This window comes from Eurytemora carolleeae, unplaced genomic scaffold (genome assembly GCF_000591075.1).
Source record: "Eurytemora carolleeae unplaced genomic scaffold, Eaff_2.0 scaffold550, whole genome shotgun sequence".
NCBI classification, from domain to species: Eukaryota; Metazoa; Arthropoda; class Copepoda; order Calanoida; family Temoridae; genus Eurytemora; species Eurytemora carolleeae.
Window position 1 is genome coordinate 141,219 of NW_019396833.1, and position 19,234 is coordinate 160,452.

General features: G+C 32.8%; 1 protein-coding gene and 1 long non-coding RNA gene across 2 annotated transcripts; one reads left to right on the forward strand and one right to left on the reverse strand.

Moving 5' to 3' along the window:
- On the forward strand, positions 1-19,109 carry LOC111709190 (uncharacterized). The gene is made up of 19 exons (XM_023482803.1): positions 1-555; positions 1,095-1,466; positions 3,509-3,583; positions 5,688-5,757; positions 6,216-6,252; positions 6,796-6,889; positions 7,380-7,492; positions 8,077-8,214; positions 9,628-9,742; positions 12,477-12,601; positions 12,995-13,092; positions 14,028-14,154; positions 14,302-14,338; positions 15,281-15,365; positions 16,416-16,476; positions 16,818-16,898; positions 17,069-17,160; positions 18,293-18,356; positions 18,817-19,109. Exons 1-19 carry the CDS (start codon positions 36-38, stop codon positions 18,913-18,915), a joined length of 2,403 nt encoding a protein of 800 aa, XP_023338571.1. The 5' UTR covers positions 1-35; the 3' UTR covers positions 18,916-19,109.
- Positions 10,081-10,634, reverse strand: LOC111709197 (uncharacterized). The gene is made up of 2 exons (XR_002766809.1): positions 10,243-10,634; positions 10,081-10,186 (listed from the first exon to the last, which is right to left on the reverse strand). It is a non-coding gene; the product is annotated as an uncharacterized LOC111709197 (long non-coding RNA).
- Positions 19,110-19,234: the final 125 nt, after the last annotated feature.

The window sequence follows — 19,234 nt, forward strand, 5'->3', positions numbered from 1 at the left end:
AAAAAAACCATTTTAAAAAGGATTTCAGATTGAAGATGATTATAAAAGGCAGGATACCAGGGTTGAACTTCTTCCTATTCTTTAATATCATCAGCCTGGCTCAAGCTCAAACTCTATCTCAAACTCAAGGTCAGGATCAGGCTAAAGATCTAGCTCAATTTCTCGCTCAAACTCACGCTCAAGCTCAAGCTCAAGCTCAATCTCAATCTCAATCTCAAGGTCAAGATCCCTCTAAAGTTCTAGCTCAATCTCTACCCCAAGCTCAAGCTGAAGCTCAAGTGTCAGCTCAAACTCCAGCTCAAGCTAAAGCTCAATCTCAGTCTCAATCTCAAGGTCAGGATCAGTCTATAGTTCTAGCTCAATCTCTACCCCAAGCTCAAGCTCAAGCTCAAGCTCAAGTTTCAGTTCAAGCTCCAGCTCCAGCTCAAGCTCAAGCTCAATCTCAATCTCAAGTTCGGACTCCAGCTAAATTTCTAGCTCAAATTCTAGCTCATGCTCTAGCAGATCAAGCAGCTCAAGCTCAAGCTCAGGAACAGTTTAACACTCAGGCTGCAGGTGGATAAACCGTGAATTATTAAATCTCTCAAAGAATTAAACAAACATTTATTAGGGAAAATACTAAAAAAAACTGCTTAAGTGCAATTAAAACAAGATTGTTTTTTAAATGTTTAAAAATGTCTATTAAAGATAAAAATTAAACTTTCATTAGAATAAAATTACAAATATCGTTAACGATAAAGTTTGTTCATAAGTATTTTGAATATTTCTTGTAAACACCGTATACAAAAATCGAGATCAACGAAGAGAAACACACAAACAGAGTAAAATAAATTTGAACTTACCCAGGGTGATGGGAACATCTTACGAACAGTCATAACAAGAAGGACACGGAATTAATATATAATTAATCAGACGACTTTACAATCCAATTTTACAAATATGATAATAACCAAATATCCCTAGTCCTGCCAATTCCAAAATGTTGTCTGCGTTTAATATTACAGGAGATATGTATTTCAAGTCTTCTGAATAACTGTCAATTAATTCCGGATCTTTCTGGTATGACTGTTTTGGTTTATTTTACAAGTTTTCAGAAAGTTTGAAGCAAACTGTGATGGACCATGTCTACACTGTAAATGTTATTTCTCATCAACCAAATATAGGCCCTGGAAGCAGAAAAACTGATTACACTGAGCTTGAGGAAGTATATGATCTTGATTCTCAGAGATCCCAGGTTGGAACTACAGAAAGTTTCGGAAACAGACCCCAGAGTGGTTCTGCAGCAGGGGCTGAGTATCAGGATGATACTGAATCAGATATTGACTATAAGAATGATTATACTCTCCAGGATGATTCTGAAGCTACATTTGGTCCGAATTCAGATACAGAATATTACCCAACTGATGTACACCAAGAAGAAGAAAATGATGTTCCAGAAGAAGAAGATGAAGATATTGATGATTCAGGTTTATCTTTTTATTTAAAACCCAGCTGTACATAGGAATCAAAAAAAGTTTGCTTGCTAATACATATTTTGGTTCACATCAATTATTGATATTATTGACAGAAAAGAAACATTCCTGCAGTAAAATCATCTCCTAGATAGATTCCAGCATATAATCTTAGATTCCAGCAGTATAATACTAGATTCCAGCATTATAATCCTAGATTCCAGCAGTATAATCCTAAATTCCAGCAGCATAATCCTAGATTCCAGCAGTATAATCCTAGATTCCAGCATTATAATCCTAGATTCCAGCAGTATAATCTTAAATTCCAGCAGTATAATCCTAGATTCCAGCAGTATATCGTATAATCCTAGATTACAGCAGTATAATCCTAGATTCCAACAGTATAATCCTAGATTCCAACAGTATAATCCTAGACTCAGCAGTATAATCCTAGATTCCAGCAGTATAATCCTAGATTCCAGCAGTATAACCCTAGACTCCAGCAGTATAATCCTAGATTCCAGCAGTATAATCCTAGATTCCAGCAGTATAACTCTAGATTCATGCAGTACTATATTCCTAGATTCCAGCAGTATAATACTAGATTCCAGCAGCATAATCCTAGATTCCAGCAATAAAATCCTAGATTCCAGTAGTATAATCCTAGATGCCAGCAATAAAATCCTAGATTACAGCAGTATAATCCTAGATTCCAGAAATAAAATCCTAGATTACAGCAGTATAATCCTAGATTCCAACAGTATAATCCTAGATTCCAGCAGTATAACCCTAGACTCCAGCAGTATATCCTAGATTCCAGCAGTATAATCCTAGATTCCAGCAGTATAACCCTAAATTCCTGCAGTACTATAATCCTAGATTCCAGCAGTATAATACTAGATTCCAGCAGTAAAATCCTAGATTCCAGCAGTATAATCCTAGATTCCAACAGTATAATCCTAGATTCCAGCAGTAAAATCCTAGATTCCAGCAGTATAATCCTAGATTCCAGCAGTATAATCCTAGATTCCATCAGTATATTATAATCCTAGATTACAGCAGTATAATCCTAGATTCCAACAGTATAATCCTAGATTCCAACAGTATAATCCTAGACTCCAGCAGTATAATCCTAGATTCCAGCTGTATAAACCTAGATTCCAGCAGTATAATCCTAGATTCCAACAGTTTAATCCTAGATTTCAGCAGTTAATCCTAGACTCCAGCAGTATAAACCTTGACTCCAGCAGTATAATACTAGATTCCAGCTGTATAAACCTAGATTCCAGCAGTATAATCCTAGATTCCAACAGTATAATCCTAGATTCCAGCAGTATAATCCTAGATTCCAGCTGTGTAATCCTAGATTCCAGCAGTAAAATCCTAGATTCCAGCAGTATAATCCTAGATTACAGCAGTATAATCCTAGATTCCAACAGTATAATCCTAGATTCCAGCAGTATAATCCTAGATTCCAACAGTATAATCCTAGATTCCAGCAGTAAAATCCTAGATTCCAGCAGTATAATCCTAGATTCCAACAGTATAATCCTAGACTCCAGCAGTATAATCCTAGATTCCAGCTATATAAACCTAGATTCCAGCAGTATAATCCTAGATTCCAACAGTTTAATCCTAGATTTCAGCAGTTAATCCTAGACTCCAGCAGTATAAACCTAGACTCCAGCAGTATAATACTAGATTCCAGCAGTATAAACCTAGACTCCAACAGTATAATCCTAGATTCCAACAGTATAATCCTAGATTCCAGCTGTATAAACCTAGATTAAGTATGAACTATGTATAGATATCCATGTTTTTGTTTCTTTAAACTTTTTTTTTCATTTGCGGTTGCTCTGCGACAGTTACTTGCTCATATCTTGTTTATCAGAAACAATTAAGAAACTCACTTAAATTAACACTGTTCGAGTCAGAAAAGTGAGGCCATATCCTCCATATTCCTTTAAAATGTGTCGATGCAAATATCAATTTATTTGCACTGGGTGACTTGAAATTAATTACGCTAAAAATCTATTTAATACCCATATTTGATTAAGGTTCTGAAAAGGAGTCTGTAGAAGTATGTTCTACTATTAGAGGAGAAACTTGTCTATTCCCATATGTTCACAATGGTAAGAATTCAATTTTTAAATTTAAAGAAAATTAAACTCTTGTGTTTTCGTGCCGAGACACACCCTTTGCTAATGGTGGATGTCAAAGTCCACTACAGTCAACGAGTATGGGTTCACACCCTTTGCTAATGGTAGATGGCAAAGTCTACTACAGTCAACGAGTGTGTGTTCACACCCTTTGTCAATGATGAATGTCAAAGTCTACTGTAGCAGGAAAGTGATGGATTGATCTTTCCTGCGATCATAAATAGTATTTTTTCCTTCTTTCCATCATTCTCAGTTTCTCCCCACCACCCCTTCTTCCATCCCTCGTCATATCTAACGGATTTATTCTTGTTTGTGTTTGAATTCTATAAATAACCCAAGCCACGCGGAGAAACCGTTATCCCAGAAACCGGGGGCTGGTGGGTTAGCCGGCCAGCTCACAGGAAGGCTAGGGTTAAATGCGAACCCAGGGTGGAGCGAAATCTGGGGAAAAAGAATCAGTTGATCATCAGCTCCCTTAAACTGAGGTTCCCTTGAAGATTCCCCATCACTCTGAAACTGCTTCAATTCATAATATCCTATTAGTATAGTATCAACCGTTTCATTTTGTATCTTTGTAAATAATAAATTGTAAGAAAAACCGACTCGACGAATATTATATTTACAAGTGTTTGCATTGAGTTATTTTCTTTCATATACAATACTACTAAAGTCAACGAGTATGGGTACACACCCTTTGCTAAAGGTAGATGTCAAAGTCTACTACAGTCAACGAGTGTGTGTTCACACCCTTTGTTAATGATGAATGTCAAAGTCTACTAAAGTCAACGAGTATGGGTTTACACCCTTTGCTAAAGGTAGATGTCAAGTCTACTACAGTCAACGAGAATACATTTCTACTTTTGTTGAATCATTATGTATTCATAAGTTCAATGAATGGATTCCTGAAAATGTTTTGATTATTTGAGTGCTGACTAATTATCTACTTGTAAATGCACAATGAACGTATATTCAGTTGAGAGTTCAATATGTATACTTTGTTTCAACAAAAACTATCAAACAAAATTATCAAACATTGTATTTTAAATTGGCTCCTAATAAAGTTTCTTTTGTGTTTGAAAATAAATACTATAACTATAACTTTGCCTGGGAGGGACAAATTAAATAGAATTTCTTAGAAATTTCCTGGGAAGTAGTCATACAGAAATTCTTAGGTAATTCTCCAAAGCGATTCACCAAAGTTGGAGATTTGAATAAATTCCTCACTTTTGCTACCTGGGATGGATGACGCGACTGAATCAAAAATTGTGTCGGTTATCTAGATAATTTTACAGTTACAAGGAACTTTTTGGGAAACCCTCTAGATATGTTTTGTATTAATTTCTTATTTTTTATCTTAAAGGGAGTGTTCGCGAAAAATGAAAGGGGGTATAGGCTTTATACGATTAAAAAGCGCTTTTGATCGCTAATAATCTTACTGCTATCTGTTGCGTCTTTAAGGAGAAATTTGTTAAAGACGTCTCATACCGAATGACTTAGCGCCCATACAAATTCAGAAAATTGCAACATACAACTTAGACCGTAAAAAAAAATCAATTTAATTTCAAACAAATCATTCAGATATTACAACCTATAGTTATCGATTATCTTTCGCCACATTTGTACATAGTTTATATTTTAAATATTTTTTAATTAATTTGTTTTGAATTTGATTATTTCTCTTGTCGCGGCGCAACAAGAATGCCTCGCACCACTCACATTTTTCGAAATCCGTTAAAACGTTTTTATAAAATATAAATATAATATATAAAATAAAATATTATAAAATATAAACTATATACAAATGTGGCGAAAGATAATCGATAACTATAGGTTGTCATATCTGAATGATTTGTTTTAAATTAAATTGATTTTTTACAATTTTCTGTTTATAGACGCAACAGATAGAAGTAAAATTAGCAGCGATCAAAAGAGCTTTTTTATCGCATTAAGCCTATACTCCCTTTCATTTTTCGCGAACACTCCCTTTAATCGCCTTCATAAATATTCTTCTGACCTTCTAATATTCAGATTATTTAAAAATAAAAAAAACATGAAAAAAGACTTAATTTATTCTTAGGTTACACTCACTACGAATGTACAACAATATCCCCAGTAGGGAATACTACTTTCGGTCGCTGCCCCACTAGGTAAGACATACCCTGAATCTAGAGATGGGAAAATTAGACTTTTTTATACGTCGTTCTTAAACAACCGATTTCAAACGCTCATTTTTCATCTATTTTGTTCGTTTTCTTACTGAACGATTTTTCATTAAAATCGCTCGTTCAGTAAAATCGTTGGTTTAATGAAATTGGTCGTTCAATAAAAAAAACTAAAAAACGATAGTTTTTTCCAAAAATTTGTTAGAAAATTCATTCGTGAATTAGTTAATTCGAAAGGTTTAAATCGTTCGTTAGGTATAGTAAGGAACTTTAAAATTTTAATTTTTTTTGTGTTTGATTTTTTTGGAAAATTTGACAGGATGTTTTAAAAAAACTAAAATACTTTTAAAAAGTATATAAATGAGGCTTTGTAGTTTGTAGCCCTCTGAAATAGGATTATTACAAATATTACAAGTTTAATTTCATCTTTTAACTCTTTTCAGCTATTTGGATGAGTCTGCAAAACTTCCAAGTTTAAAGGTTATAATAATTTTATTGTAATAAATTTTTTTATCATAAATAATGACAAGTTTCAACGATGATTCAATGTCCATGCGTGCTTAATAAACACTCTCATTTTGTTTAACATTAACACTCTCATTTTGTTTAACATTAACTCTCTAATCTTTGCGTTAATTTTAATCCTATTATTATTAACTCTCTAATATCTATATATAATATTAACCATTTAATCTATATATATAATGTCAAACCCCTCTAATATCTATGTTTATTATTGATATTAAATCTCTCTATGTATAATATAAACACTCTAATGTCTATGTTTATTAAATTAATAATAACCCTCTAATCTCTATGTTTAAAATTAACCCTCTAATCTCTATGTTAATACCTAATCTGTATATTAATGTCTAATCTCTATGTTAATATCTAATCTGTATGTTAATGTCTAATCTCTATGTTAATATCTAATCTGTATGTTAATGTATAATCTCTATGTTAATACCTAATCTGTATGTTAATGTCTAATCTCTATGTTTAATGTTATAATCTGTATGTTAGGCTGAGGACTGGGAAAGGTGTTCCACAAGGTGCCCTTTACAGGCCTATACTTCAAACCAGAAGATTAATCAGATTCTCAGAGATACAGTTGCAAGTAATATTATAATTAATATGTAAAATTATCATTTTTATATTATTATTCTTATTATCATTATTCTTATTACCATTATTGTTAAAATCATTTAAATCACAATTACTTTTGTCTGAGTCTGGGTCTGTTCACACTGTACAATATCTGTGTTTCTTGTTCAATAAACTATTTAAGTCATAAATTAAGTCTAAAAACACATGTTAACTACAGGGTGTCCCACGAAACATGACTGTCAGTGAATAGTTTAAAATGTCTTCTTTCATAATTTGTTAAGATGTTTTGATACCAAAGAGAATGATAAAAATATTGTATGGAAGATGTTTTCTACTCAACAAAAAACTGCGAAAAGTCATTTATATCTAAGACATTCGAAACTATTCACCAACTGTCATGTTTCGTAGGACACCCTGTATATTACCATTTCTCATGTTTACTATCAATATTATCAACATTTATAAATTTAGTCAATGATTTAAAAAATCCAAACCTCTAGGTAACCTTGACCTAGTCCAGCTACTGGATGTAGGAGTCTCTGTGAACGACCAGCCTATCCTTGGCGTTGCAATCTCCGCCGGTGTACGTAATAGAGCGCAACTCAGACCGATGGTAAACATGCAATTTCAAGCAATTAGTTTTGTATATTTTTTAAATCAATGGTAAAAATAATTGGATAAAATGTGGAAAAGATCTAAAGATCCGTCTGAGGTCTCAGATTACACACTTTTTTTTAGTTTTTTGTTCTTTTTAAAATTGTTTGAGTTGAAGTTCAAACACGGTTTATTTCATTCTTAAAACCGTTTTACGAGTGTAAATTTTGTATTTATAAAGATATTATTACGATTACAACGCTTTTTAATTCTGTAGACCAATCTTTTGATCAATATGTAACAAGTATAGCTGAAGCATGTGGACTTTCTAAGATTGACTTCCCTTATTGTACATATGTATACATGCGCCACCACATCCCACCTAATTCTTTTGCATAAAACACGTCAAGTCACCCGCATACTGGGTACACTAGACGGGCCAGTACTGTAAAGACTAGACCAGCACTGTGGTGCTGGTTCGGATCATACAACTTTTTAACCATAATTTTTTTTCTTGTACCGTAGGTGAAGTACATTGGAAATATACACGTTCTTGTACCGTAGGTGAAGTACATTGGAAATATACACGTACTTGTACCATAGGTGAAGTACATTGGAAACATACACGGAAATGAACCGGTGGGTCGTGAATTATTGGTTCACCTTATCCGAGTTTTAGTTCAAGGGTATAAGAACGGAGATCAGAGAATAACAAACCTTTTAGGTAATTTCAGTCCAAACTAATGTTAATTATGACATACAGAGATAACCAGAAAACTCTGGAATGGGAAGACGACAAAAGCAATCTTTAAGTGTATTTTATGTTGTTACAAAGAAATTAGTTTTACTAATGGCTAAAAAAATTACCTTAAAAAGTAAAATGGGTCTGTGTGCTCTGCACATGATGCTGTGTCAAATGTGTATTGGACTGTTTAAAATCATATCATAAGCCTGAAAATCGTCTTATAATTCCACAGTTTTCTAGTTCTTACTGTAAGCAGGGCTACCAATAAACCTTGATACGTTGTAGTTCTTTCAGATTAATTTGAAGTAAAACAAATCCAGGAATTAGGATCAATCAATAATTTCAAATTTTCTGATTTGTTCATTTATTTTCATTTACATTCATCCTGAAACTCCAAAAAGTTAAACATTTAGATTTTACTATTTTTGTTGCAAAGAATACAGTTTTTTTTTTCTAATTGTTATAATAGCAAGAACATACAGAGCTGGTTAACTTTGTGATTGATGCTCATAATACCGATTGGTTTATCTCAATATCCACTGTGGGCAATTTTAATTTTAGGATCTGTTTTACCATCTTCGTCTTAGTTATTCCTAATCTTTATCAAATCTCTCTTCAACCCCTGACTGGATACGATTAACATGCTGGATATCAAATACAGATTAACCTGGTCCCGATCAGACTATCTTTGTCTAATATAGCTTGTGCGGGGAGAGGGGGGGATTTACCCTTAGAGTTGAGATAGGGGAGTGTGATACTTGTCCCTAGTCCAACTTTTCAAGGCCTGCTTTAAGGTTGGGGTGGAGGGAGGATTTTAAAAAATGAAGGAAAGTGCGTCGAAAAAATGTTTTTTTTTTTACATTTGACAAATATTACTGTGTGGTGTGATGCATGTTAAATTACATCCATTTTTCAATTGTTTTTAAATATATAAATTTTAGCTATCATGTAGGTTAATTAATAAAAAGTTAAAAACCATTTCTGATTTTTTTGAAACACCGACCTGCCTTATGACTGCCTCCCAACTCAACTTAAGCATGAAAAAATATTGCAAAAATTTGTTTACAACTATGATGTTGAAAAAATGAAGTCGTTTTTGAGTTATTTAGAAAAAAACATAGGGGGGGGGTGAAAAACACCCCCCAATTGTGAAAGGGTAAAATCAATTTTCTGATTAGCAAAAGATCATTTGACCTTTGATCATGAGATCAGGAGTTGAAAACGGAGATATGGAAAGGTGCAGTTTTTATATATCCTGAAATTAAAAGTGCCCACAATGGATATCGAGATCAAAGGATCGGGATTATATAAGTATCCTACACAAAAGTTGCCAGCTCAGCTCTGATTATATATTATATATTATATATTATATATTATATATTATATATTATATATTATATATTATATATTATATATTATATATTATATATTATATATTATATATTATATATTATACAAATATAACAATAATTCCAACAATGAATCCAGACGGATTTGATAGAAGCAAAGAAGGAGAATGTTCAGGTCAGTGAGAGGATGTCAATTAAAGACAATTCATAGTTTTTTTTAATTCTGCGTTTTAAGGAATTAAGCCTTTGCCATAAAATCAAATGTGCAAAGTATTTCTTTTTATATATACTTGTGTTGACTTTAAAATGAAATAAAAGAGATCTAACGGTATTTCTAATCTTTATTTATTAAAACAAAAGGTTATGAAATATTTTCCCAAGTGGGGCTTAAATTGATTGGTTTAGAAATTAATAAAGAAACTATAGACGAATATCAGTTAGAAGGTGTTTGTAGAACTTCATGATGGTGATGCAGATCATCAATCTTGACGGCAGGCTTTCTCACAACTAGGCTTAGTCTAAGGGAGAGAGATTGCGGACTTATCCTGTATACAGGATAATGGAAGGAAGTCTGGTTCCGCCCGGATCTCTGGAACATTGCGGAGCGAACTATTGTTACCTTCTCCTGCGGAGCGAACTATTGTTACCTTCTCCTGCGGAGCGAACTATTGTTACCTTCTCCTGTGGGAGGGAGAGATTGCGGACTTATCCTGTATACAGGATAATGGAAGGAAGTCTGGTTCCGCCCGGATCTCTGGAACTTTGTGGAGCGCGGAGCTAGGTGTAAGCAGTGTCTTCTGTTGTTGGTTCCGTATCTGAATCATCATCACAAAGGAGCCAGGGTTGAGACGGAGTTGTGAATCTCGTGAGTGTTTTCCGCTGACTGACTGGTGAAGCGGGAGCTAGGTTGAGCGGAGATTTGACATGTGGGGTGTGTTGTATGGCGGAAAAGGATTCTGTGTATTCAGTGTACACACACATCCAGGGAATTAACATCGGCATTTGAGTCGGAACAATCGTCTTCCTTATATTTCGAATTTGTTTTAACAACTTGATAGTATACATCTTCAACATTTCAAACTTAGATAACCTAATCTCTAATTCTACGACATTATTGCTTTCAAAGATAACGGTAAAAATAATCAACGTTTGTGGGAAAGACTCAATTCCTTTGCCAAATATCTTCAGAAATCCAAATCTGAGGTTAAAAACGAAATAACATGTTTAGCTACAGACATTTACAATCTAGCCCACAGCTGGCTCACCATGTAGATAGTAGGTACATCATAGAGAATAGAATATATATTAGAGGGGAATTTAAAGAATCTCTCGGTATGAATTTTTTCAGTCCCTTTCAGCCTGAAAGGGAGTTCAAAGTGTACAAATCATGTAAATGTTTAAAAATTATATGCAGTAGAGTACATTAATACAGAATATGTTCACTAGACTATCCATTCAATTTCGAATTTTTTAAACTGTGAATAAAAACATCATTTGATTTATAGTTATAACGGAAAATTATCGTTTGTAAAGTGGAAGGCATAGAGTCTATGTGAAATGATCATTGGTCAATTATGAAACCAGCCTATTTCATAATTTGGCTTTCTTTTAACATTAATTTTAGATTTTCAATAAAATGATATTCCAGGGCCCAAAAGGTTATAAAGCATAAATATGTGAAGTACACCTGCAGTATGGAAACAGTACAACGAAATGGCCGTTTTACACTTTTTTCTAGTAAGTTCCCCTCTAATATATATTGTATTCTCTATGAGGTACATCTTCTTCATATTTAATCATAAGTTTAGTTGTAAAAGTTTTTAGCATAAATTTTGTTATTTTTTTTGGTATTTGAGCTTTGACCCAGTTCCATTGTATTTTCTACTCAAATTTTCCTCTGTAAGCTAAATTTTTTTAACCATATTCCTGTTGGGGGGGGGGGGGTGGTTATTTGATCCCCCCCTGTGGTTTTTCTTACTTAACTCAAAATGTATTGGTTTGAGGCAGTTGAAATTTTCTGATTTTTCCTAAAAACCCGTAGCCCTCCCTTAAGGTCTAAACCCGGGCTTTTAAACTAACTGCCTGAAATATCAGGCACACTGCCTGAATGACTACTTTTTCCTAACTAAATCATTGTTTTGACACACTTTCAGATTTTGATAATTTTTAGCTTTTTGGAAAGCCTATGACATAAGGAAACTAATTGCACAAGTTTTGCAAAGAACCTTTTGCAAAAATTTTGCAAAAGAAATTTTTTTCCTTAATTACACATTAGGTTATTAAAAATTTTCCAATTTATTCTTACATATTCGAAATGGCATGGTCAAGAGCTTTTCAAAAAGGTATATTTAATTATTTGTTATGACTTTTTTTGGCAAACATTTTTACTTTATAACTGCAGATTTTGCTGAAAAAAATCAATTTTTGCTTTGCAAATTTATTTGCAGATTCTAAAAGTACAGCATCAGAGCTTTCCAATGATGTATCATTTCTTCTAATCATTGTACTGGTGAAATATATCTTGTGTTTCTAAAACTCCCTCCTGGCGGACCAGCTGCCGCGTAGGATTCAGAGGAGAGAAGGCGACATTCATAACCGCCACAAGCTTAGTTTTTTGCTTTCTTTAAGGATCAATTGTATCGATAGGAACTAAATTCTAGTGACTCTACATACAAAGATAGCAATTTCTCATTTGCAACGATACCCTTAAAATCTTAATCTGATCAAAAATGTGAAGGATATCGTCGTTTTTCTTAATAGAAAATCAGATAATAGGTGTGTTGTTTCTTGTAAGCAACTTACTTACAGATTTCTAATTCACGTTTGATCAGACCAAACTTGTAAGTTAATCGGGCATTGCTTTCTTTGCATGAAGGTTCACTTAAAAATCCACTAACAGTCCCTTTAAGGAGGAGATTTCAAGACTGGACGGTACAACGAGGGTAACAAGGATCTAAATAGAGATTTTCCAACATGGCGGGATGTTAAAAACAGTTTAGAAGAGAATATGAAGGGCAGACAACCAGAAACCCAGGTAAAAGATTAGGAATGGATTTCTTTTTTTTTAAAAAAAGCTTGTTTTTTGGTATGCAACAATTTTTATTGAAACAAGCTAATTTAAAAAACTGAATTATCCAGGTTCAATAGAAAGGAATTTTGTCAAACTCTGATTTTCTGACCCATTACTTGTGCAACCCAATATCGTAGACATTAGACAAAAGATATTTCAAACTATAAATTCTGTTAGATCTAAGTTTGAAATATCAAAAGTTTACACCATCAGGTTGCAAAGAAATAGGAATTTTTAAAAAAAATTATTGCTATATTGTCACCTGATCCTATTCAACAGTGTTCTGCAGTTCTCTTTCCACATTCTTTGTTAAACAACGTTAAGCAAAAATTTAAACACTAAAAAAAATAATTTTAGGCTTTGATGAAATTGATTACATCTGAGCCCTGGGTTTTATCGGCAAACTTTCATGGCGGAGCCGTGGTGGCATCATATCCTTATGATGATTATTACAGGTAATACATTATTATAATACAGGGTGTCCCAAAAAACATGGGAATTCAGTGACGAATTTGATAGTCTTTGTTATGATTTAGCATTGTAATACCTAATTTCAAAAGCCATAATATTATTATGTCTGCTAGAGTTTATTTTATGAAAAGGGTAAAAGACTGTAAAGATGTGTCTTTAATGTCTCCGCAAGATGAACAGTGAAGACGGACAAGTTTACTCTGTTTGTATTCTGCAATATTCTTGTTTTACTAAGTACAACCGTATGCAGTCAAAACATAAACAAAAAAAATGTGAACATAGCAGACGAAACTCTTACAGATTACAGCTTTCTCAGTAGGTATCACCATAAACTAAATCAAAGAATTATTTAAAAAGACGATATCGTATTCGTCACTGAATTCCCATGTTTATTGGGACATCCTGTATAAAAAACATTTGAGATCAATTAAAACAACCCGAAACCGATCAGGAATAAGGTTTATATTAACATAAAATAAAAATTCTTAATTATTTTGAAAACGGGTTTGAAAAATATATATTCTGCAAAATTTGTAAAAAGTATCACTGTATGTTCCAAACTTAAATCGTGCATATATATATATGCACTTTCTTTTTAGAGTTTTTGAGAAAGTTTTTAATTTTATAAAATTCGTGAAAATCCGTGGATGATTTGAAAAAAGTAGTATCTGAGGAGGTTAAAAGCTTTAAATTTTGATAATTTTGATAATTCACATAATAGTTTCCTATGACCAGAATATTTAATTGATTATTTATGTGAAAGATGGATCCCATGTCATGCTTTGACATCCGTCTTGTGTTTACAATACCGCTTAGAAACAGTACACTGCAGTACAAAAGATGCGTACACCTCTGAAATAACTTTCCTTGGTCAAGGTCACATTCATTGTAAGTTTTGATAACTAATGCAGTTTTCTAGTGGAATGGTCCCGAGAGGAATTCATCAAACAGAAGATCATGCATTTTTTAAACACCTGGCCTCCACATATGCAGATAATCATCTTACAATGAAGGATACTTCAAAATGCACAAAATGGAGATTCGAGGTGCCAACTTTTTTATCTAAAAATATCTCTAAATAGTAAATTTTGGTGTAAGTTTGAAAATTGGGTAATTGGTATGGCTTACTTGGGACATTTAATAAATATTCTTTTTAATATCAGAATGTTAAAAACATTCAAATTATTTGCCAGGATGGAATAACGAATGGAGCTGATTGGTATGCACTGGGTAATCTATTGATAATTACATATTTTAAAATTTAGCAATTTCTGTTTTATGAAATTTCCTTTTGATTTTTACCCTTTTATCCTACTTAGATTGATTTTTAATATTACCAGCAACGTAATCCTATATTTGGGCTATTTTGGTCTAATAAAGATGGGGGGGGGGGATTTCATCCCCCCTTTTTTGATTTTGTCCTTAGAGTTGAGATAGGGGATTGCATCATATAATGCATTGTGCATGTCCTAAGTCTATCTTTTCAAGGCCATCTCATAAAATAATGTTACTACATTCATTTTTCTAGGGCTTTTTAAATTAAAAGAAATTAAAGATCTGTAGCTTAAATAATACAAAAAGGGTCGAGTGAATCGTGAAAGGGTTAAATTTTGGTAAAAGGGCAAATTTGAATAAAAGAGAGGGGGGGGGGGTCTTTTAATGATTAAAAATAAAATTATTTTCATCTAAAATTCTTGCCCAATAAACGTTAAAACGGCTGTGCTGATCGTGCCCACTAATGACCCCAGGAAGGCTTGAAGAATTGGCCAAGAAAAAAAGTTGAATTTTAAAAATATTGGAAATCAATCAGCACTTAAAGAGAAATCTGCTTTATATATGCACAGGGTGTCCCAACTTCTATATCGTCTTTGCTATTTCGTAAATATAATTTTAAAGTATCACAGTTAAAACATTTAACACCGAAAACTACTGGATTTTAAAAATGAAGTCTACCATTTTTCAAAATTGATGGAGATACCAGGACATTTGGTCAGATTCCAGTGAATTAAAAATAAACAAAACTGATTAATATGTCATCTGTCAATTATTGGAAATCAAAGACGATCTTCAAGTCGTCTCTCAATTCCCATGTTTATTGGGACACCCTGTACGATTTATGAAAAAAGTTAGGTATAATCTGATAGTTATACTAATCAGCTGGGAAATATATAGTTGGAGGAATGCAGGACTTTAACTATATTTACTCTAACGGAATGGAGATTACTCTCGAGGTCTCATGCTGCAAATATCCTAAAAAGTGAGTAAACTATTGTTTAAAGGGAAACCATACAACATAGATATTTAAAGGGACTGTAGGCGTAGTTTCAAGTGACCCTCCACTAATAGTGATGCCATGTTCAATTAACAATGGTACCCTTTAAAGATGATCATCAACAGTAGAGTAATCCGTGTTTTAGTGTTTAAAATTGTACGCAAGTTATTAAATATAATTTTGTGAGCTGAACAAAAGGAATAATACTCGAAAGAGGGAAAGGAGAAATTATGTTTAAATGGGTTCTTTTAACGCACTTAAAGTTTTATTAGCTCCATGCGGCTGTTGTTTACGTTTATGCAAAATCCTTGGCAAGGTTTGGTTTGGTGAGTGGACGAAGAAGATTCAACGGAGGTACAGTTTGTCGGAGACGACCTTTACAACAGGGGAAATTTGAGGGATATGGTTCACAAATTTACTTAACATTAGTGTAACCTCATCAGTATTTGAAGGGTATATATAGATGCCCTAGGGACTGTACCTTGAGAAGTCTAATCTCCCTAGGGAAATCAACCTGATAAATATAGACGCCCTAGGAACTGTACCTTGAGTAGTCTAATCTCCAAAGGGAAACCAACCTGATAAATAAAGACGCCCTAGGAACTGTACCTTGAGTAGTCTAATCTCCCTAGGGAAACCAACCTGATAAATATAAACACCCTAGGGACCGTACCTTGAGAAGTCTAATCTCCCTAGGGAAACCAACCTGATAAATATAGACACCCTAGGGACTGTACCTTGAGTAGTCTAATCTCCCTAGGGAAACCAACCTGGTATATATAGACACCCTAGGGACTGTACCTTGAGTAGTCTAATCTCCCTAGGAAAACCAACCTGATAAACCTCGAGGCCTTGGTTATCTCGACAATAATTTACTTAACATAAGTGTATCCTCATCAATATTTGAAGGGTATAAATTGATCTTTTATTTGAAAAGAGTCCCCCTTTGACCTAAGTATGAACCTTTTGTGTAAAACGATATTTTTTATTTAAAACTTCTCGGAACTTTTGAATAAAATATTATTATTTTTTTAGATATTATCTGAATCAACGCTGGGATGAAAATCGTGAAAGCTTGTTTGCATATATTGAACAGGTGACACTATTTAAAGCTTTATTTCATAATACATTAAAAATATATTCTATGCTACAAAATTAAATTTAGTGAAAGATCTTGGCGCTGTCTATTTTTAACAATTTTGTTGACACTTGTAAAAAGAATAATAAATTTATTTTAAGTATACAGTCCAACCTTTCATTTCTCAGTTTTTTGAAATTTCATTGTAAATAGTTAAGATTCAAAACACATTTTAAAAACGAAAACAATTTTTTTGTCTGGATAAATTTAAATCCAAAAGAATTTGTCCACAACACTGCATACTCAGTTCAATTACCATACATAGCCAGACTGTCCCTTTAAATGTTGAAATGTTTTAGGTCCATCGTGGTTTCAAAGGGTTAGTGAGTCGAAATCTACGTGAGAAAGAAAGCATAAATATTAGCAATGCAAATATCGAGGTAAACGATGCAAGAGAATTTTATAGAGACACTTTACAGCTAGACAATATTTACAGTTTTTTTATTTCCAAAAAGTGGCTAAATTATTCTTTTTTAATGGCATACATTTTTAACTGAGATATATTTTCTAATATCTCAATTATCTTTAAAGTAGATATTTGATTTTAAAGGTTCAAAATCTTGGAACTGGGATAAAAACTAGGAATGTTAGAAGTTCAAATCTTGGAGAATACTGGAAACTACTGTTACCAGGACAATATAGGTAACATACACTAGCCAGGACAATATATAGGTACCATAGAGTAGCCAGGACAATATAGGTAACATATATTAGCCAGGATAATATATAGATAGAATACACATTAGCCAGGACAATATATTGGTAACATACACTAGCCAGGACAATATAGGTAACATACACACTAGCCAGGTATATAGGTAACAGAAACTGTCCCAGGACAATATATAGGTAACAGAAACTAACCAAGACAATAGGTATTGTAGAAACTGAAACTAACTAGGAAAATATGTAGATAACAGAAACCAGCATGTACAAAATATAGGTAACAGAAACTAGTCAAGACAATAAATAGGTAACAGAAAGAACCTAGAATAATAAGTCGGTAACAGAAACTAGCCAGGGCAATATATGTAGTTAACAGAAACTATTCAGAATCATATATGGGTAACAGAAATTAACCAGGGCAATATATAGAAAACAGAAACTAACCAGGACAACATCTAGGCAATAGAAACTTTAGCCAGGACAATACATAGGTAACAGAAACTATTCAGGACAATACATAGGTAACAGAAACTATTCATGACAATATATAGATAACAGAAACTAGTCATGAAAATATATAAGTAACAGAAACTATTCAGGACAATATATAAGTAACAGAAACTATTCAGGACAATATATAGGTAACAGAAACTATTCAGGACAATATATAGGTAACAGAAACTATTCAGGACAATATATAGGTAACAGAAACTATTCAGGACAATACATAGGTAACAGAAACTATTCAGGACAATACATAGGTAACAGAAACTATTCATGACAATATATAGGTAACAGAAACTAGTCATGACAATATATAAGTACCAGAAACTATTCAGGACAATATATAGGTTACAGAAACTATTCAGGACAATATATAGGTAACAGAAACTAGTCATGACAGTATATAAGTAACAGAATTTATTCAGGACAATATATAAGTAACAGAAACTATTCAGAATTATTTATAGGTAACAAAAATTAACCAGGACACAGTAACAGAAACTTTAGCCAGGAGCAGAAACTAGACAGGAAAATTTCTGCTACAAAAAAAATAGAAAAATTAAATTAACATGTTTTCCAAATTATCTGAAAAAATGTTTTTCAGTATACGAGGGATAGAAAATCGTTGTGAGTCCAGTGGATTCAAGTTTACATCAGACTATATTCAGGTATATTTATTTGAGTGTTAATTAAACGAATAGATACCTTTCGATACTTTTTTAAACGGGCTATTTTTTTAATCTTTATTCTTTATCTTTAAGCTTTAAAAGTATGTTTTGAATATAGAACCATTACATTAAATGATAGTAAAACTGAGTAAAGTTTTCTTTAAAAAAATAGAATTAATTAAATCTCCGAACATTTTCTAATTTTCTATTTGAAGTTTATGGCGTTTTCAAAAAGAAAAAGTTGTTTTACGAAGGGCAAAACTTGTTTTTATTTGTTTTTATTTTACATAGATATTTATCTGTACCTTCATATATATATATGTTGCCTATAGCTGGCTAAACGGCTATAAACGCTGGGAGATAGGCTAAAAAATCAATTTTTTTCAACAATATTTATTTTTTCTAAATATTTTTTTTTCACGGGTAATTCCGGGCCCTCCAACTAGTATAAAATATTTAGATGAATGTGACAGAGTTGCAACCTTTGGTTCAAATTAACCTTGATCTGATACACAGAGAAAACTGTTCAGAGAAAACAACTCTAGGGATAGAAGAATAAACATATACAGTAGATGCATATACAGGGTTACCATCAGATGATCAGACTGTAAAGACGACCCTAAACTATTTAAATATGATGATGCCTGGTTGCTGAATGGCTTATTTCTATGACAGCATAAGTTCCGTACCTTCGTCTTTGATTTCTCATTCTTTGTAACTCTGTTTATCTAAATTAAACATTTAAGAATGGCAGTGCAGTCTCATTCTTTGTGAACAACTCTGATTATTAAAATAAAAAATACTCAAAAAACATATTACATATCATAGTATTGCGGAGTAGAATAATTGATAAACCTATCTCAATTTTTTAATTTGTT

What these genes read in the sequence shown, in the direction of transcription:
- LOC111709190 (XM_023482803.1), top strand. Translation starts at nt 36, where the DNA reads ATGATTATAAAAGGCAGGATACCAGGGTTGAACTTCTTCCTATTCTTT. An exon ending in GCACAAAATGGAGATTCGAG is followed by an intron (nt 14,155 to 14,301) that starts GTGCCAACTTTT and finishes ATTATTTGCCAG; the next exon opens with GATGGAATAACGAATGGAGC. An exon ending in TGCTGCAAATATCCTAAAAA is followed by an intron (nt 15,366 to 16,415) that starts GTGAGTAAACTA and finishes TTATTTTTTTAG; the next exon opens with ATATTATCTGAATCAACGCT.